This window comes from Patella vulgata, chromosome 6 (assembly GCF_932274485.2).
Source record: "Patella vulgata chromosome 6, xgPatVulg1.2, whole genome shotgun sequence".
NCBI lineage: Eukaryota > Metazoa > Mollusca > Gastropoda > Patellidae > Patella > Patella vulgata.
In genome coordinates this window covers 60,457,235-60,479,293 of record NC_065884.2, presented here as the reverse complement: position 1 = coordinate 60,479,293, position 22,059 = coordinate 60,457,235, and the positions used below count along the sequence as shown (strand labels likewise).

Genomic DNA, 22,059 nt, shown 5'->3' with positions numbered 1-22,059 from the left:
AAAAAAAATATTAGAGTATTGTTAAAACAGTGACGATATGAATTATAAGGTATTTTTGAAACCATACAAATCTACAAATAACTTTTATTGTCATTTCTACTGTAGAATCGTCTTTTGATGGGGTTGGTAGAATACCTAGATTTGCTTTCAGATCTTGATTACTACATTATAGTAATGCATTTTAGATTGTGGTCTGATTCCTACAAAATATACTCGTCACGTGTTCTGTTCTTCTCTGCAGCTGTCACTTTCCGAGAAGCGTGAAGCTGAATCGTCAATATGGCATATTATTATGCATATAAACCAATGCTGGGGAAGTTCGGCGGTTGGCATCTACTCTAGATGTGTGTACCCTAGAACAACAGGTTTGTTGAAGTCGGGCGGTGAATAAATATATTTTCATTATTCTAGGATTTATGCCACCATGGCAGCTGCAAATACCGCTCTTTCTGTTTTTGGAACTAGCAAATAACCATTTCCATGGAATCAACTTTCCAAGCGATTATTTCTGACAGGCTATAACCTCATTTTAATACCGGTATATGTTTCCCTAATTCATGTAGGTTTGCCTCTTGACTCTTCTGGCCCAAGACTGAATATTCACCAAAACCAAGCAGAAAATGTAAATTCACACACTCGGACTCTTCTTCAATTCCAGAACAAACAGTCGACAAATATTGCCATGCAAAAAAAGAGAGAGCGAGAGACAAATGGGGTTTAAGTGCACTCAACACAAACTAGGTCATTTCGGGACTAACATATGGTTCAATTTTATTTCCATAACTCGCTTGCGCGTAGGGGTCTTTAGTAGTGGGAGGAAACTGGCTGGAGAAAACCCACGAGGTTGTACAGGCGACCCTACTCCTTGCCACTTACGTAGGACCTACAACCGGGGAATTGAAACCATGCCAGTTGACTCGATCAATGCCAGACTTTATGATATAGCGCACACATGTTAACCAATCAGCCATCCAACCCCCCATGCAATAAGATCAAGAGAAAGGGTTAGAATTGCTATTATAATCACTTTCAGTACCAACAGACATATAATTTAATACTTGTTTCAGAATTTCAGAGCAATTAAATGATGGAAGCCACATTAAAATCAAATCATCTGGTCAGAGTGCTGAACAGTTCATCAGTCAGCAATGTTTGTGAGATAAACAGTGTGTCCAAGCCTGAAATCCAGCCAGAGCTAGGATGAACTATTCCTTGGAAATTACTTACAGCATTAGTGGAATGTCTTCCATACAATCCTGCAAGCATATCAGGAGATGAATATTTCAACGACCAAGGTAGAGCAATTGATGGAAGCCACTTTAAAGACACTGATAATCTGGTCAGAATGCTGAAGAGTTTGTTAGTTAACAATGTTTCTGCAATAAATAACAGTATGTCCAAGCCTGAAAACTCGACTCTACAATGTCAGAGAGCAACTACCTTACTAAAACAAGATTAACAATTGGAAATTACTCACGGTGTCCAGCCCAGCATTAGTGGAATGTGTTCCATACAGTCATGGGAGGTTATCAGGAGATAGAGATTTCAATGACCAAGGTAAGAAAATATCTTTGTGTTGCTTTACAAACAATATTTCACACAAAGATAACAGAAAAGTGTAGTTGGGATGTATTAGGGAGAGAAATAGGGTTTTACATGCACTTGACACAAACTAGGTCATTTCGGGACTAACATGGTTGTAATAATTTGCTTGCTTGTAGCGGCTGTGGGAGGATCTGGAGAAAACCCACAAGGTTGGATACAGGCAACTCTACTCCTTGTCACTTACAAACGGGGAAACGAAACACGCCACTTGACTTCTTCACAGTCCTTATTCTCTAATTTAAGCTCCTCACGTTAACCATTCGATCACCGAAACCCCATGGATTGTAAAAAGAATACATCTTTAGCAATATTATATAATAACATGAATTCTTGTGGAGGTATTATGTTGTCTTACCCTGGTCAATATGTCCAGACATCCACTCACTTTTGTTTGTCGACACTTTATAGGTCAAAATTGTTATCCAGCTTTTGATGAAACCTAAAATAAATGTTTATATCCTGGATCTAGGGTTCAATAACGAAAATCTTTTACATATAACCTGTGTACCCTCTACAGGTCACAATTTTTATACACTCGTGCTGTCTGTCCATCTCTTGCAAATTGTAATCATAGGTCTATCTGACATGACAAGCGCTTGTTTTAGTATTTTAATTGATATTTTTAGTACAGTTGCGGCCGGAACACTGGCGTTAAGGCTTGCTCTTATATCGATCTCCAGCGGTCAAAGGTTCTTTTACGTGCACACCAATGTGTAAGCAGGACCTTGGTTTATCATCCCATCCAAACAGCTATACATTGTCCCTTACGAGGTCCTGCACTACTAAAAAGGGGGAACCACTCTGAGAAATCCAGATGAACTTTCTCGGCCAACAAGGCAACACTGGGATCAAACACGGGACCTGCATCTTAGCAAGCCAACTTCTTACAACGTCACCGCAGACAGAGTATCATTCCAATAATTGTTCTGTTCCTCTGTTCCATTCAATAATTACAAAGATATAATGTGTGGACTGACAGATTGAAAAGAAAAATGTGTCAACAGTCAGATTGAAAAGGTGTCAACAGTCAGATTGAAAATGTGTCAACAGTCAGATTGAAAATGTGTCAACAGTCAGATTGAAAAGGTGTCAACAGTCAGATGGAAAAAATTGTCAATAGTCGGATTGGAAAGATTGTCAACAGTCGGATTTGAAAGATTGTCAACAGTCGGAGTGAAAGACATGTGAACAGTCAGAGGGAAAGACATGCGAACAGTCAGATTGAAAACGTGTCCACGTGTCCAATTTACAAGTGTTTAATTTCTCGATCACTATTCAAAAATTAATAATTATACATCAATAATCAAATGGGTTGTTTATATTTTAACAGTGATCGAGAAATTAAACACTTGTCAATTGGGCATTCATTATCAAAATTGAATGGTCAGCTTTAAACTGGACACAAGTACAAATTAGATGATTTTTAGTGATTTTAAACAATTTTTACGAATATTTAAACACGGATTTGATATTGAATGAATGCGAAAGAAATGAATGGTAAATACACAAGTAAATGATACCCAGATTACAGTGATAACTAGGTCATTTCAATAATTCTTTTGCATGTAGACGACCCTACTCCTTGTCAGGTACAAGTAGGGTTTTGTAATATAACTCCATAAATGTTAATTTAACATAATAACATAACATGCATGACCTAAAAAAAATGGCCCTTATTTATGCGTCTGCATTGTTTAGTGGGGGAGTGATATAACATAGTTAAGTATGACACATCTATAGATTAATGTTGTAAAGTAGGCTCTAATATCAATGTTTATAATTGTGTCATCTTCACTCAATAATACAATCAAAACTTAACAAACACGTCTCGTCTTGTGTATAGCAACACGCTGTAACATCCACATTTTATAGTTTAACACCTTTGGTGATGCATGATAACAATTTATTCAAACCTCATTTTATCTTTTATTATTCACTTATTGTATAATATCGGTTTACTGCATACATATACATATAGAGGGTGCAGGTATTTACGGTATGTGACAATAAGACCGCACTCAATGTCCTTGGCTATGGGTAAATTTTTCCATAAAATAAAATAAAAATTTAGTTTAATATCAATTTTTGGTTGATTTGGGAAGAAAATTTGCTATTTTCTTAACATGTGAACCTTTGTATGATTTAATGTCACATAATAAAAAAGAAATTACTCCTGAGTGAACATCCGGAAGTTTGCTCTCTTCTTACCCTGTTTTGGTTAAAATCATTGTTAGTTTGAGAAAAGGTACGTAATAAGTTTGAAAGTAGTTTTTAAAAGTTTGTAAAGTTTATTAAACTATTTTCATTTATAATTATAACCAATTTTACTTAACTTTAAATTATGTATGTGCACCGGGTAGTCTTATTTTCATCTTAAAATGCTTCTGAATACCTTTGATAAAAGTTTTGGGTGTGTCCCTCGAATGTCATCATACAGGTAATGGTCAAATCTATAAAGATGGCGCCCGTAAAATTAAAGATACATTATGGGAGATATTTATAGAGAGTTGGCCATTCTTGCTATAACAGTTCCAAAGTAGATGATGAAAGAAGAATATATTGAAAAATTCAGTCAAATTACTTTATTCTGAACATAGTTATCATCGTTGTAATATTTGCCTAGAAATGGTAGCGGCCTCGCTAAGTACACTCTATCATTTAAATCCGAGCTGTAGCCGAGCCATCCGTGGGTCTACAGAGTTGATTTTGGTCTTGTTGTTTAAATAAAGATCTAATTTATAATTTCTATAACATCTGAAGCCTAAATTAAGATTTACAATAATCAGATTTAGCTCTTGCATAATGCATGTTTAAAGATCATTCTTGTAAGCAAACTTTTAGGGTCAGATAACGGATGATAATGATACAAAAATGGTTTATTAATTATTATATGTTAGTAAAGCCACGTTGATTCGTTCATTCAAAAAATATTCTAAGAATGTTAGCATTGAATAAAGCAACCATTTTGATCAGTTATAGTGCGTAGTAAGGGGGGTTAATAGCCTTATAACAAGATGGCGAAACAAGATGTCTAAGTTTGTTTTTTTTCTAAACAATATTTATTCACAGAAACTGTGGATTGGAGAACAGGCAGAAGCCTACACTGTAACCTAGGTATCATTTAATCTTGTGTATCTAGCACTAATTTCTTTCACCTTCGTTTAATATCCAATCTTTGTTTAAAAATTTGTAAAAAGTGTTTAAAATCACCATAAATCGTTTAATTTGTGCTTCTGTCCAGTTTAAAGCTGATCATTCAATTTTGATAATGAGTGTCCAATTTACAAGTGTTTAATTTCTTGATCACTGTTAAAATATAAACAACCCAATTAATTTCTGATGTATAATGAATAATTTTTGAATTTTCTAATAGTGATCGAGAATTTAAATACTTGTAAATTGGACACTCATTATTAAAATTAATCAGTCAGCTTTAAACTGGACACAAGTACAAATTAGATGATTTTTGGTGATTTTAAACAATTTTTACAAATTTTTAAACAAAGATTTGATATTAAACGAATGTTAAAGAAATTAGTGCTAGATACACAAGATTAAATGTTACATGTACCTGGGTTACAGTGCTATAGAGACCCCCTCTCCATAATAGTACAAACATAAATATATATTAAAAAGATGTAAAAAAGAATAAGTGTCATATAGTATCATACTATACGTGTTGTCCTTTTAATGTATCCAACCTCGTGGGTTTTCTCCGGATCCTCCGGTTTCCTCCCACTGCTAAAGACATCTACGCACAAGCCAGTTAATGAAATAAAATTAAAACCATATGTTAATCCCGAAATGACTTGGTTTGTGTCGAGTGGACGTTAAACCCCATCTCTCTCTCTCTCTTTTTAATGTAAGGTTGTATGTGTGAGAGAGTGTACACTCTAGTGAGAGAGGTCAGTTAACTTGTAGTTGTCAGTGAGTTGAGGACATCATTTGTGTTGTGATATTTTTGTTCAGTTAATTGGAATAAACACCTCTAGAACTTATAAATACTTCTGTCATCTAATTATATGAATAGGCTTAAGGCCTATTTAACATGGTGGAGATGCCGTGTAAGTCATAGTATGATACTATATGACATAAGAAAAGAAAGTAGAGGAACGATTAAATTATAAGATGGCTATATACACTATATACACGATTTACTAAGATAAGATGTTAATTTTGGTGACTTTAGTCCATTTTGAACACCGTACAACACAATATATTTTCAGTAGGCCGATTTACACGTCTGGTCTCATTCAAAGATTGCAGATTTTCTATAAATTTATATTTTGCATGTACAATAGGCCTATTGTTATTTTCAGGTACCGTAAAGGTATCAAAATCTGAATCCCTGATAGAATGATATCGTTTTCAGTTATATATGTATATGTTTCAAATAATAAATTTTGATAAAGTTGTGGGAGTTTTGATATTGTCGCAGATCGGGCATGTCTATCTGCTTTGCCTATTCAATATCCAACACTCCTAATTTTTTTATTGTAAAATTTCTTTCCTCAAGGATCATATCTATGGTTTTTGTTAATCCTAACTTGTCCTCAAGATTTATGTTTGTTATAATAATCATTAATGCATGAATTATGGAGTTTATTTTGGGAAGGGGCACAACTCTTTCTTGACTTTAGTTAAAAAGTTCCATTGCCCATGGGTAACCAGGAGTTTGGTGTTTTATGTGGTTGATTATCCACATATAGTAGTACCTGTGGTTGAGGAGAGGGGGGGGGGAGAGAGAGAGATTAACAAACTAGGTCATTTTGGGACTAACATATGGTTCAATTTTTTTTCAATAATTTGCTTGTGCATAGGGTCATTAGCAGTGGGAGGAAATCATTCAACCATCCACCCCCCACCCCCCTGGATAATTACAATTGTCATGCTTCAAAAATTTCATAATAAAATTCATTATCGAGATAAATACTGATGTAAAATCGACATAACTTGTGGTGTATAAATGGATTAATGTGTAATGCGGTGGACACACTAGCCGAATGATTCGGCCGAATCAATCGGCGACGAAATTCGCCTAGTGTGTCCACTGTCATTCGGCCGAATGATTCGCCCGAATCAAACATGTTTGATATATTCGGCCAAATTATATTCGCCTGGTGTGTCCGCTTCGCCGAAGCATTCGGCCGAATATAGAATTCATTAGCCAATCACCACTCATATCGAGAAGTCACGTGATAGATTGAAGCCATAGACGCCGCCATGTTTAATCATGTGACGTGAAAGGTGATGCAATCGACAGGTTGAATCGGGCGAAGCATTCGGCTAGTGTGTCCACCCATTCGGCCGAATAAAATTCGGCACCGATTGATTCGGCCGAACCATTTGGCCGATCGATTCGGCTAATGTGTCCACTGCTTAAGGTGTGAGGTCAAGTGGCGTAGATTTGACTCATGAGTTTTCTCCTGGTCCTTCAGTATCGTCCAAACCCCCTACACACAAGCAAATTATTGAAATAAAATTGAATCATATGTAATGTCGGAGTGTGTTGGGTGGGGGGGGGTGTTCTCCTGGTCCTCACGTTTCCTTCCACAGTTAAAGCCCCTACGTACAATTGATTTATTGAAATAAAATTGAACCATACGTTAGTCCCCATTTCAAATTAAGAAATCAGATCTGATTAGCTACTGTTTCTTTCATCTTTCAGGTACCTGAGTCATGGCACTGAATGAATTATCAGAATTTGTTTTAGGGTCTATGCTCAAGTTTGAGCAAACGATTAGATCCGATATAAAATCAGTCGATTTTTTCATTAGTAATGATGAAGACGCTGTCATTATAAAAACTTCCTGTGATCGAGACAGAAGCCCAGATAAGACATCTGAAGATGGTAAAATAAATAAGTTCTACCCATTTCTTAATTCAGTAATCAATAAAGTGAGAAGTGTATTAGGTGAGTATTTTTATACATCCATTTTTATAACCAGTCATGTTTTGATATTTCTGATAATTTTCACTTATTGACCTTGATCACATGTAAAGCTCTTCTGTTGACGAGGATTATATATTTTTACCTTTGTGTGAATATTTTTCTAGGTAAACCTGTGCAGGATGACAATGAGGTTGTTGATGAAGGCGCAATAAAGCCAGCCACGTCAAATAGAAGAGAGAAAGAAATTTTGAACGAAACATCAACTCCAGCTAAAAAACAGAAAATCTTCAATAATGAAGATTATGGTAATGAATATTTTGGTAATTTTCACAGGTTGCGCCTCTTTCCCTCCTCACCCCAGGCCCGTAGCTAGCAGGGGGCAAGTGGGGCAGCTGCCCCCTCCCTGGAAATAATCAGCGCCCTTTCTAATGGACGCAATACAAAGCCAAGGACCAACGTTCCGATATCAATATGGGCGCCCCATAAAGCCGAGAAATAATACATAATGCCGTTTTTGGCACCCTATAAAGCCGAAAAATAATGCTGAATGAGATTGGTTGCCTGTCCACGACTTGAACAATGAGGTACATAAAATGGCATGATTGTTGGGGTGCCTCATCCCGTAGGGGTGCCCATGATGCCGAGACTGAGGGGCTACCCACGACTTGATCGCGGGTGCCTAAGCAAGAAACTGACCGCATACCGACGGCCAAAAAAAATAAACAATAAGAAAGCCAATTGGAAATTGTAGGAAATTTTCCAGGTCAAATTCACGATGGAGATGAAATTGATTCAAGCCCACACCAGGCGTGATAATCTTCACAACTCAAACAAGTCGCACACTAATCCGATTCAAGACTTGTTTTTCTCATAAATTATTATAGGTACTCTAAAGTCGTATTCCTTCCTTCAAATGTTTATAATGTTCATATCAAAATACGCCGATATAGCAAATTCAGCCTCAAAATTGAAATTTTCCATCATTTTTATAGTTCCTCTCCTCAGGTGAGAGCACCCTAGACCCTTCTTTGAAGGGAGGCACATCCACAGTGCCGTTCGTTTGTGTACCGTCAATTGCAGGTACATCGGCACTCCCTGAAGCCCCATTGGCACTCCCAAAAGCCCAATATTTTTGGGCTAGTTACGGACCTGCATACACACCCATTCTAATTGAATATAATCTTTGATGGGTTTTCCATTCCAGTTGTTCAGGGGTATGTTCTTTCTGTTATATTGATTTAGGAAAAAATGTATATTATGACTAAATTCTGAAACCAATTAGGAAACGAAAGGTACATTTCTGCACTGTTAATTATTATGGTCATTATTATCTTCCTACCAACACCTTTTTAGTACCTGATGTCCAAGGTATAGAAATAAAATGCAACAATAATGAGCTTAGGAAGAATATGTAACCAGCTCTACTTTATTCTCAATTTTCAACAAAGACATACATTTAGGATGAATCCCATTGATTTTGGTGTAAAGCATTGGGGTCATAAGAGGATGAACCCTAATGATATTCAGCATTTTGCAACTTTCCATTCTGGAATTATTCCCCACTTTGCCGAAAATCTTGTGACCACTATAGAGACTGTAATTTTTAACAGCCTTTACAGCTGGTGAGCATACTGTATTTATTGAAAGTCATGTAACGTTAATATCATTTATTATTAACTTTTACAGGTTTTAGAACAAAGCTTCTGTTTGGCCTACTCTCTTGGATAATCTACAGCCAATTGATATCTCCTGTCCGTGCCTCAGATAGGCCTCCTGTCCGTGCTGCAGATAGGCCTCCTGTCCGTGCCTCAGATAGGCCTCCAGTCCTTGGCCCAGATACATGTCGTAAGTTAATTTGATTATATGACAAGAAGTATATCTTGAAACATGAGACACAGAACAGAACAGAACAATCTAGGCACTAAACGAACAATCACACACCATCTATCTATATTTATATTTGTGACTGTCGTTTGTCTGTCTGTTTGTCTGTCTGTCTGTCTGTTCGGGGTTGGCGGCTACACTAGGTCTGCCCCGAGTCTGAAATTTGGGGTATAGGGGTAGCTCGGACCGGGGAGTAACATAGGCCAGGTGGCGTTAGTCTACCACTTCCGGTTTCGGGGGTTATGACCCCCGAGGGAAGCCGGGCATTCTTCTAGTACCATATATTTACATACACAGATAATAAATTGATTGACCAAAAGTTTACTTTACCAAGGGGGAAATAAACGTATATCTTTGAATTAGATAGTTTGCAACATTGTTTCTGTCAATTCAACTGTCAGTCCATAAGCTGTTTTTAGTAAAGCATATATAAATTTAACCAATATTTCTGATGGTCTGGTAAATGGTTTATTGGCATGGGAAAGGACAGATTAAAAGTCTCTTGAGAAACTGGTCATAAGTGCATCATCATAGGTCTAGTTATTATTATCTCACAGGTCTAATTATTGTTATTATACAAAAATAAATTGTGATTGTTACAAATTATGACTGGTCAGAGAATCCAAATCACAGGTATAGTTATAGTTGTTGTTATTATAAAAGTGATAAAATGTGATTGTTACAGATAATGATAGGTCAAACAATCCAAAAAACATGAAGGTGACACCAGGTGATAACCAGACGTTTAGGATTACATTCAAATGCCTGTCAGTAGTGGAAAATATACAGGTTGTGTTTTACCGGGACAATAGCTCAACTGTAAGTATCCTAGATCAAAAAATATATTCTGTTTCCGTTAACCGGACCCACCTATCAAATAACCTGCCGACTATTAAATTTTTATACGTTTATTGTTATTTTCACTGTTCGTTTAACCTGATTTGTGGGGCACCCAGATAATTAACTGTTAAATCACAGGATTTGTGAGGGGCCCAGATAATTAACTCTTAAATCACAGGATTAGCTGAGGCGCCATGAAGGGATGGTATCAGCAATGGCCCTTGAATTAGTGATGTTTTGTTAAATATGCCATTGCAAGTCTTTCTTTGGGCCCTTGCATTGGCCGAGAAAGTTCATGTGGTTTCCTCTTGTCAGTGGTGCAGAACGGAGGGCCTGACAAGGACAGCTGTCTAGTCCTTTGGATGATACGAAAAACCAAGGTCCCGTGTATACATTGGAATGCACATAAAAGATCCCTTGGCAGTTGGAATTCGATATAAGAGTAGGCAATAGTGCCGCTGCCCGGGCAAAATTTCCCTCATAGCACACTGTATGGCGTATGCCCGTCTTCATTAGCCCAGTATAGGAGCAGAACAGTAGGACGTTAAACCCCATTTCACTCGACACATACTAGTTCATTTCATGACTAACATATGGTTCAATTTTATTTCAATTATTCGCTTGCGCGTAGGTGTCTTTTAGCAGTGGGAGGAAACCAGGGGACACCCAGAGAAAACCCACGAGGTTGGACGGGTGACCCTACTCCTTGTCACGTACAACCGGGGAATCAAAACCAAACCACTTGACTCAATGACAGGCCTTGTGATGCAACCATTGGGCCATCGAATCCCCACAGCTGATATCAGTTTGTCAGGACGTCTATATATGAGCCTGTGATTTGTGATGAAATAATGTGCACTGATCATCTAAATATCTTTAATTGTTTGAATTAAAGCCAATAAATGACCTGGTTTGTGTCAAGTGGATGTTAAACCCTATTTCTCTCTCTCTCTCTGCAACCATTCAGCCATCCAACCCCCCCAGCTGGTATCAGTTTGTCAGGACGTCTATATATGAGCCTGCGATTGGTGATGTGCACTGATCATCTAAATATATTTAATTGTTTGAATTAAAGGCGATAAATGTGTGGAAGTTGTATGATAAAAAAGGAAATCAGCCCTATAATCCACATTTTAAAGGACGAATGCAGATTGAAGTTGATCTTAAGAATAGGAAAATGAAGGTGACTGTGAACAACATAACACTTCAAGGTAGAATTGTTGTGTGGATAGATTTTCCTGATGGTCGTATATATATTCCACAAAAAAAAGGTAAGCTTATCATCTCTGTATTTATAGTGGAGGGAGATGGAGGGGGCTATTGGTGCTTTGGACTAGTTTTGACTGTGCAACATGTGTATTAAAGTGACCGTGTTTAAGATAACATGCTCTTTTGCGGATGTTATAGTAGGGCTGTATGATATTCTCGATATAGTCATTTATCGCGATATGGTATTTTCAGACCTAACTACGATATCATGTGGCCAAAAATCGTCGATATAGTGGTTTATCGAATATCGCCAAAAACTTCAAATATCGAAAAAAATTATCATAAAAATAGATAATAAATACACTATACAGCAGTGGAAATTAGCCGACGGCAATAAACTATAATAAAACTAATGTTTTGAGAATCGTTAAATGTTGAAAACACTTGCGCAGTGTCCGCAGCCGTGTATGCGTTACTTTTACTTTGTTTTTAGTCGACAATAAATTGTCAGTTGTTACTCCATGTAAAGCTTAGGCCTACTAAACGCCTGAAATTTCCCACTACCGCGGCTAATTACCAGGCTATAAATAGGTTGTCATATTTTTTAAAAACAAATGTTTTTAGAAAACTCTACGAAACTTAATTTCTGAAAACAAGAATAAAACGATCTATAAGTAGATTACTGTCACTGTTAGGCCAGAAATACCGCAGCCAATCGAATGCTTGAATGGAAGATAGTCCGGATCATTTAGTATTTGTTAGACAGTTTGAACTTACAATACAGGACTTGAAGACCGCAACTACTTACTACCGCTGCATGTGATATTTGAGAATTTTCTTACTCAAGGTCACAAGCAGACGCTTTTTAAACATCAGCGGTTGTATTTAATTTAATTATATGTACAGGCATAAGTAATGTCTCCTGTTATTGTCCCCCTCCTTTCGAAGAAAGCAGGGGACTATTAAAATGGGTTCGTCCGTCTGTCTGTCCGTCTGTCTGTCCGTCTGTCCGTCCGTCTGTCTGTCCGTCCGTCTGTCTGTCCGTCACACTTTTTGGGACACAATAACTCTCTTCCTAATTGAGCTAGAATGTTCAAACTTGGTGTATGTGTTTATTAGGTCAATGCCTTGATGGAGTTCGAAGATGAGCATTTTCCGCTTAGGGTAAGCAGAGATAAGCAATTTGATTGGTTGATGCTTTGGGACACGATAACTCTCTTCCTAATTGGGCTAGAATGTTCAAACTTGGTGTATGTGTTGATTAGGTCAATGCCTTGATGGAGTTCGAAGATGAGCATTTTCCGCTTAGGGTAAGCAGAGATAAGCAATTTGATTGGTTGATGCTTTGGGACACGATAACTTTTAATTGAGCTAGAATGTTCAAACTTGGTGTATGTGTTTATTAGGTCAATGCCTTGATGGAGTTCGAAGATGAGCATTTTCCGCTTAGGGTAAGCAGAGATAAGCAATTTGATTGGTTGATACTTTGGGGCACGATAACTCTCTTCCTAATTGAGCTAGAATGTTCAAACTTGGTGTATGTGTTGATTAGGTCAATGCCTTGATGGAGTTTGAAGATGAGCATTTTCCGCTTAGGGTAAGCAGAGATAAGCAATTTGATTGGTTGATGCTTTGGGACACGATAACTTTAGTTCTAATTAAGTGAGATTGATGAAACTTGGTGTATAGATTTATTATATGAATACCTTAACTAAGTTCGATAATGAACATTTTTTGCTGAGGGTAAGCAGAGTGATAAGCAATTTGATTGGTAGAAACTTTGGAACACAATAACTCTCCTTCTAATTGAGGTAGAATGTTCAAACTTGGCATAGGTGTCTATTAGGTGGATGTTTAAACTTGATGTATATGTAGATGTTCATTAGGTGAATGTCTTGACTGAGTTCAATAATTAACATTTCGAGCTGAAGCTAAGCAGAGCTAATCGATTTCATTTGTCGATGGTTTGGGACAAGATAATCTTGATTCTATCTGATAGAGAGTGATGAAACTTAGTGAAAAAAATAAATGTGCGATTAATTAATATGTGTCATCTATTTATTTTGCAATTTCGGCGGGGGACATCAGCCTCACTGTTGGCTTGTTTTTTTTAAAAAGCATTGAAACGTTTTTATCCAAAAAGGATGTTGTCTTGTTAATTTTAATAAATCTATATTATTAAAAAAAGCAAAGGTTTAAGTGTATGAATAAAGCAATTCTTACCCACAATTCTTACTCACTCTGTAGTCAGCTTTAATGCATTTATATTTAATTTTTTTAATAGCAAAGTGACATTATTATTAAATATCGCGATATTTAACTATATGGTTGAAAAAAATGCCAATATCGATATCGTCCCTTTTTGCAATATCGTACAGCCTTATGTTAAAGTGACAGAGTTTAGTATTGTATCTATGTGCTCTGTTGCTAACACGCCTTTATTATATCTAAGTACAGTACAGTTTGTTTAAGTTTGGGGTGAAAGGTTCGGTGAGAGGGTGGGAAGTTCAGTGAGATAGTGGTAATAAGAGTAGACAGTCAACAAAATTGCTGTGCTGTCCACATCTCTGTTCTGTACTGCTATCATATCTGTCAGTATTAATAACAATAATTTGAAAGTCATACAAACTGTCACATTAAATATGAAATGAAATGAAATGGAGTGAAACATCGTACTCTTCTGCTCAAACTGGGCCAATGAAGACAGGCATACGTCGTACAGTGTGCTATGAAGACGGGCATACGCCATACAGTATGCCATGAAAGAAATTTTGCCTGGAAAGTGACACCGCGGCCTACTCATATATCAAATTCCAACCACCAAGGGATCTTTTATGTGCATGCCAATGTGTGCATAGAACCTCAGTTATTTGTGCCACCAGAATGGCTAGACGTTATCCATTGCCAGACCCTCTGTCCTGTACCGGGGATCACGGTGGCTAAGTGGGTAAGGCGGTGGCTCGCTAGACTGGAGGTCGGGTGTTCGATCCCTGCATTGGCCGAGAAAGTTCATCCAGATTTTCCCGCGTGGTTCTCCCTTGTCAGTTATGCAGGACGAAGGGCCTGACAAGGACAAGGATGGAGGGGCTGACAAGGAAAGCTGTCTAGTCGTTCGGATGGGACGAAAAACCGAGGTCCCGTGTACACATTGGCGTGCACGTAAAAGATCCCTTGACAGTTGGAATTCGATATAAGAGTAGGCCGTAGTGCCGCTGTCTGGGCAAAATTTCCCTCATTAGCCCAGTTCAGAGCAGAACAGTAGGATGTTAAACCCCATTTCATTTCATTTCATTTCTGTCCTGTACCCCTAACAAGAAGGAACCACACCGAAAAATGCAGAGATCAAACAATAAGATCTATTTTAATTAAATCATCACAGATGATGCTTTGGATTTCATTAATTAAGTGAAAATATTCAAAATAATTTACATTTATATTCTTGGTAAGAGAGATAATGCCTTTTTATCGTCCAAACCTTGTTAGCGTTGTAGGATAGAGAGTCTGGCAAGAAAAAGTGTAAAGTCCTTCATATGGGATGAAAAATATGATGTCTCATGAGCAGGCTGGTATGTACTGTGATGCACATAAAAGATCCTTAGCGGTTGAAGTTTGATAAAGAGGAAGCGCAAATGCTGCTATTGGAGAAAAAAATGTAATTGCATGGGGGTGTATGATGATATTTGTTAGCCCAGTCGTGCAGAAAATGAGGATCTCAAAAGCAGGTCATTTTTTAGCTAAAATATTGTATGTTTATATTGAGCTGTGGCAAACAGATAAGTTGGAACAAATTGATGGTACACAGACGAAGTGTAGGGTAGATTGGATAAAGTTGATGCAGAACTATAGAAATTTCCCCATATTCAAATTTAAAACTGTAGTAAAGTTTGTAAATTTTTATTTTCTACAGATGAAAGTGTTGTTAATTCAACCACCAGGCCAACAATGACAACTAGAAAAGGTAAGATCTAATTATTAGACCATACATAAAAAAATGTTCTATCAAGGCCTTGGCCTATTTTTAGTGGGCCCTATCGTAACCTACAATGCCAGTCTCATTATGTTCATTTAATGGCATCCAAACATCATTCTCATGTGCCGTCGTGATCTGATGTTAAATTCAGAAATACAAACTTTATCTCTCAAATGAGATCATCCATTTATACAGCTTGCTACTCGACTCAGTGACACATATCCCCCACTGCTGCCCCAATAACAGAAATTGTGATCCACATTGCACATTCTCCTGCCAGATATGACTACATAACCCTGAAGATCTCGTGTTTGACCCCACTGTTGGTCGAGAAACATCATCTGGATTTTTGGTGTGGCTCCCCCTTGTCAGTGTTGCAGGAAGGAGGGCCTTGGGAACATATATATAGTCATCCATAAAAGAATCAATGACAATTTGAATTTGAAATAACATTAGGCCGTAGTGCCACTCTCCTGGCAATATTTCCCTCATAGCACACTGTATAACGTATGCCCATCTTCATTAGTCCAGTAGGAACAGAACAGTAGGACGTTAAACCCTGTTTTATTTAAACATACATTATGCAAAGCAAAATCTGCCTATTGAAGGCAAAATTTCCCTCATTAGCCCAGTTCAGAGCAGAACAGTAGGATGTTAAACCCCATTTCATTTCATTTCATTTCTGTCCTGTACCCCTAACAAGAAGGAACCACACCGAAAAATGCAGAGATCAAACAATAAGACCTATTTTAATTAAATCATCACAGATGATGCTTTGGATTTCATTAATTAAGTGAAAATATTCAAAATAATTTACATTTATATTCTTGGTAAGAGAGATAATGCCTTTTTATCGTCCAAACCTTGTTAGCGTTGTAGGATAGAGAGTCTGGCAAGAAAAAGTGTAAAGTCCTTCATATGGGATGAAAAATATGATGTCTCATGAGCAGGCTGGTATGTACTGTGATGCACATAAAAGATCCTTAGCGGTTGAAGTTTGATAAAGAGGAAGCGCAAATGCTGCTATTGGAGAAAAAAATGTAATTGCATGGGGGTGTATGATGATATTTGTTAGCCCAGTCGTGCAGAAAATGAGGATCTCAAAAGCAGGTCATTTTTTAGCTAAAATATTGTATGTTTATATTGAGCTGTGGCAAACAGATAAGTTGGAACAAATTGATGGTACACAGACGAAGTGTAGGGTAGATTGGATAAAGTTGATGCAGAACTATAGAAATTTCCCCATATTCAAATTTAAAACTGTAGTAAAGTTTGTAAATTTTTATTTTCTACAGATGAAAGTGTTGTTAATTCAACCACCAGGCCAACAATGACAACTAGAAAAGGTAAGATCTAATTATTAGACCATACATAAAAAAATGTTCTATCAAGGCCTTGGCCTATTTTTAGTGGGCCCTATCGTAACCTACAATGCCAGTCTCATTATGTTCATTTAATGGCATCCAAACATCATTCTCATGTGCCGTCGTGATCTGATGTTAAATTCAGAAATACAAACTTTATCTCTCAAATGAGATCATCCATTTATACAGCTTGCTACTCGACTCAGTGACACATATCCCCCACTGCTGCCCCAATAACAGAAATTGTGATCCACATTGCACATTCTCCTGCCAGATATGACTACATAACCCTGAAGATCTCGTGTTTGACCCCACTGTTGGTCGAGAAATATCATCTGGATTTTTGGTGTGGTTCCCCCTTGTCAGTGTTGCAGGAAGGAGGGCCTTGGGAACATATATATAGTCATCCATAAAAGAATCAATGACAATTTGAATTTGAAATAACATTAGGCCGTAGTGCCACTCTCCTGGCAATATTTCCCCCATAGCACACTGTATAGCGTATGCCCATCTTCATTAGTCCAGTAGGAACAGAACAGTAGGACGTTAAACCCTGTTTTATTTAAACATACATTATGCAAGAGCAAAATCTGCCTATTGCAGGTCTTTCTTTAGGCCTGAAATGTTATAAAAACTATTAATTAGACATTAATTAACTTATCCAGACCATAATCAGCCCTCGATGTCAAGGCTAGCCTGCGATATTTGTTGGATTATAGTCAGATTTGGTGCAAAACTTTCCTTCGTGATTAACGATTAAATGGATAATCGAGACTATTAGGTTTGTCTTACCGACTTCAGTAATGATGATCAAGGCTAAGCGGAACTTTCATCCGCTTAGCTCTCGGTTCATATTGGATCAATTTGTCTGAAATTTTCAGAAAATTGCCTTTATATTATGTAGTTTTTAACTATTATAGTGAGAACTACCAACTCGTTATCTCATTTCCCATAATGTTTCTTTAAGATTCAGCTTTTGTTATACCAGACCATTAGGCCATCCAAACCGTGAGTTATTATTGTGACTATTTGTATCTTTTACAGTTAATGGACATGATAGGAAAGCAATGAACAGTGCTGTACCCATATCAGGTTTAACCATCTTGGCCATCATCGATTTTATTTTATTTATCTGTGGAGTAGCTCTGTACATTGTTGTTCAGATATTAAAAACATACAGTAAGTCTTCAAATTACACAAAATACACAACTAGTTTTACTAAAATTATTGTCAATCCCTAATCTGATTAAAATATAGTGCTATATTTCGTTTCGTTAAACTAAAACATCACACCAACATATTGAGATATGTACAGGTTTTATACAGATAGAATCTTAACTAATCCTAATAATTGTTGTAAATAAATAGGAGTTAGGGCCTACTATGTCAATTTTGAAAGGGGGGGGGGGGTCCAAATATATTCAGACCCCCCCAGGAAAATAATTGGGTGGGGGGGGGCGGACCCCCCCCATGTGTGACGCCCATAGTTGTCTATCTCTGTACCTTCCAGATGATGTGTGGTCTAATGTGTGTGCTTTCGGTCGTAAGATCTGTCATTGAGTCAAGTGGCAGGGTTTCGGGCCCACACTTCTAATCAACAAGGCATAGGGTCACCTACCCAACCACGTGGGATTCCTCCGGGTCCTTGTATGTGACATGGAGTATGGGCACCTGCCAAATCTGGTGGGTTTCCTCCCATGGCTAAAAAAACATCACAAGTTATTGAAGTAAAATTGTTTCATGAAAGTCATGTTTGTATCAAGTGGACATCACCCCAACCCCCCTCTCTCATATATGGATAGAACTTAACCTCAAACAGGTAATTTGTTTAAAATTATTTTTATTTCAGAAATATGCAGGAATAGAGGTGGAGTATAGATGGTATAGGATACTTAAAGGAATTCTTATATGGCCAAGTTTTATGGATATTAATCAATAATCTGATTAATAATAAAACAAATATTAAACTAGATATAGAACTAATCACTGGTATTTTGGGAAATATATTGGACCTGATATTGTGCAAACCCTGATTATGCTTAGTTAGATATTTATAATGAAAAACTCCTAAATTCATAGCCTATATTAAGTATTAACACAAGGTACAATTGTACCTCGTGTTAATATGTTCAATTACTAAATGCCAATCAAAGAAGATATATTAAGTATGTTTAAAAGAAATAAAGTACTATTGCCATATAGAAAAACAAATGTATGTATCTTGTGTTCAGATGAATATGTTTATTAAAGTTAAAGATGCATTATGTAAGAGCTAAATCTGTCTATTAAAGGTCTTTATTTTGGCTTCAAAAATTATATATTTAGATATTTATACACATGATAAGCCCATAATCTACTCTCTAGACCATCGGATGGCGGAGATTTTAATCGATAAAAACCAGGTCGCCATTTAATTTGAAAATGGAGTAGTGCTACGATAAGGAACAGTCGATGCCCCATGTTATCAAAACTTCAAACGGTGATAACGTCAAAAAAGTAATTTGAATGAAATTTTCAATATATTCATTTTGCGTTTTCTATTTTTGAACTATTATAACAAGAATGTTCAGCTCTTTATCTAAGTCTTACATAGTGCATCTTTAATAGGAGGGATAACTATTCAAAACTGTTTTCTTGATTCCCTTCATTATAAAATTTAGTGACTGGTAAGTTGTGATAACATTGAAAGATATATTTAATTCTTGTTTTTTATAATAGCAAGGACAGTTTTTCAATTTATCTATTTACCTCTTTCCAGTCATTGAAAGGGAAGATATCTGATAAATGAACTTTCGGAATTCTTTCGTATCATTGAGGAGATGGAACAGTATAAATTTGAACGTAATATAGATATTATATATTTTATTTCTTGAGTATTGAATGAATCTAATGCTATAATGATAGAAAGACCTGTAAAACAAACAATTCCGACAAGGAAAGAGAGAGTGAAATGTTGTTTAACGTCCACTCACAAACTAGTAGGTCATTTCTGCACAATGTATGTTTAAATAACTGTTCTGTATCTATATAAAAATCTCATATACCAGGTTGACTTGCAATGGTTGTCACACATCTACGGGCACACATCAACAGGATTGTAATATTGAAAATGGGCCCTTATTTGTAAACAGACATATCTTTAGATGTGCACAACACCTACAAGTAAAATATAAAAATTTTCCCTTTTTATTCGCCCACATTTTCATGTGAACGTATATTGTCGTCGCCCCTGTCTGTCCGTCACGTTTTTAGCTTGTGGACACTCTAGAGGTCACAATTTTGATCCGATTTTTATGAAACTTGATATGCATGTTTATAACCCAAATATCTTGTTTCCTGTCGATATAGAGGTCATGATTTTTATCCGATTTAAAAAAAAAACGTGTGAATATATCACAGTTATACACTAATGATGGCAAATATCTTGTTTCCTGTCGATATAGAGGTCATGACTTTTATCCGATTTAAAAAAAAACGTGTGAATATATCACAGTTATACACTAATGATGGCAAAGTTCGAATTTCGTGAAAATCAGACAAAAAGTGACAGACATAATGACCACCCCTTGTACGCAAATAGTGTAAAAATAGGGTATATCAAGGTTGTGGACCCTAGAGGCCACATTTTTTATCCGATTTGGATGAAACTTTAAATATATGTTTTTATCGTAAAGACCTTGGTTCCGTTTGATAATCACACATATCTGAACGTAACTTTCTGGATTATGGATCCAGATTGGTCGAAAAATCTCATTTTTAGCTTGTGGATTCTCTAGGGCTCACAATTTTTTTTCCGATTTTAAAAAACGTTTATATATATCTCCATTCCACCATAATGAAGGTTGAATTGGAATATTTCCACATTTCAGACCATAACTTTCTGGATTATGGCCTATTGATTTTCAGCAATTTCCGATAATTACTGCCAGAGTTATGGCCCTTGATCACTTCAAAAAATCTTGTGGACGCTCTAGAGGCTAAATTTATTATCCGATTGACTTTAAATTTATACACAGTGTTTAAGGTCTTAAGATGAAGAATCCTATTGATTTTCAGCGATTTCCGATAATTAATGCCAGAGTTATGGCCCTTGATCACTTTGCAAAATCTTGTGACGCTCTAAAGGCTAAAGTTATCATCCAATTGACTTCAGATTGATACAAAGAGTTTAAGATCTTGAGACGAACAAGTATATTGAATTTCACTGAATTTTTATGAATTGGAACAGCTAAATCCATGATATTAAAAGTTTTGTATACAAAACGTTAGCATGGGGCAGGACTTTATAAAAACCAAACAAATTCTTATGGTTTTCTGTGTTGTTGCTCTTAATCAGATTTTAGTGTATTATATAGTGTATTTCATTACCGAAAAAAGTAAAAATATGCGACAACTCTTAATGACTGCCCGGACGATTTAGCTGCTGTGGACGTATGTTTCTTTGCCTGGCAACCTATCTTTGGTATTTTCCGCTAATAGGTTGGGTTTTTTTTTCAAATATCATTTATTTAGACTTCTAATAAACCTATGCTCTATCTTTATTTTAATGTTTTATCTTATGTTTCATGTATATTTCAACTTTAAATTATGTATTTTATTTTTAACATTTTATAAAAAAGGGTGCCATATAAATTCTATGATAATAATAATAATAAAAGGAATATCAGTCCAAAAATGGTTTGATCGAGTATTTACAGATAGGATGAATTGAAATTCAGCATTCTCTGCAGTTGATATAAAAGGGATATTGTCAAAACATTCCACCGCAAATATATAATATTTGAAGTTGTATGTTATGTTATTGTAACTGTTCTTTGTTTTAAAAAAACAATTCCAAGTATCTTTATTCCTTTCTGATACTTTGAGAACACCCATCAATGACATACAGTCCTGAGTAATTGAACAGTGTTACTTATTAATTATTCATGTTAGAGTATTTCGGTTGCCCTTGTCCGTCTGTCCACCTTAATTGAAGGACACACCAATTTGAAGTTTCATTTTTCAGGAACACCTAAATTTTTCTTCTTGGAAAAAATTACTTGGTTACTTTTCTCAAAAGATTAAAACCTGTAACGGTAGTGAATTGTAATGGAAATTGAAGATATTAAATTGTAGAAACTTTCTAGTTACTTCATAAGAAAATGTTATGGATGGCATCTTCGATTCATACATCTATTTCTTCACAAATTATTTGTAATAATTATTTGAAAAATCATTTAAATATTTAATAATATGTTGTATTTCATATAAAATGTTGTAAATAAATACATAAATATGCTGTTGTGTTATGGAGT

The 22,059-nt window shown here is 36.2% G+C and overlaps 1 protein-coding gene across 3 annotated transcripts; it reads left to right on the top strand.

The window, feature by feature from the left end:
* The first annotated feature begins 233 nt into the window (after window positions 1-233).
* On the top strand, window positions 234-22,032 carry LOC126824513 (uncharacterized). 3 transcript variants are annotated; one of them, XM_056101906.1, is made up of 10 exons: window positions 234-365; window positions 1,068-1,557; window positions 7,274-7,519; window positions 7,663-7,803; window positions 9,185-9,343; window positions 10,068-10,201; window positions 11,298-11,493; window positions 15,339-15,389; window positions 17,810-17,857; window positions 18,615-22,032. In XM_056101906.1, the coding sequence occupies exons 3-10, from the start codon at window positions 7,285-7,287 to the stop codon at window positions 18,641-18,643; spliced, it is 993 nt and encodes a 330-aa protein (XP_055957881.1). In that variant the 5' UTR covers window positions 234-365; window positions 1,068-1,557; window positions 7,274-7,284; the 3' UTR covers window positions 18,644-22,032. The 3 variants fall into 3 exon arrangements, with proteins under 3 accessions (XP_055957881.1, XP_055957880.1, XP_055957878.1); XM_056101905.1 differs by having other exon boundaries at window positions 17,810-17,944; XM_056101903.1 differs by lacking the exons at window positions 234-365; window positions 1,068-1,557 and adding exons at window positions 3,791-3,850; window positions 16,697-16,747 and having other exon boundaries at window positions 17,810-17,944.
* Window positions 22,033-22,059: the final 27 nt, after the last annotated feature.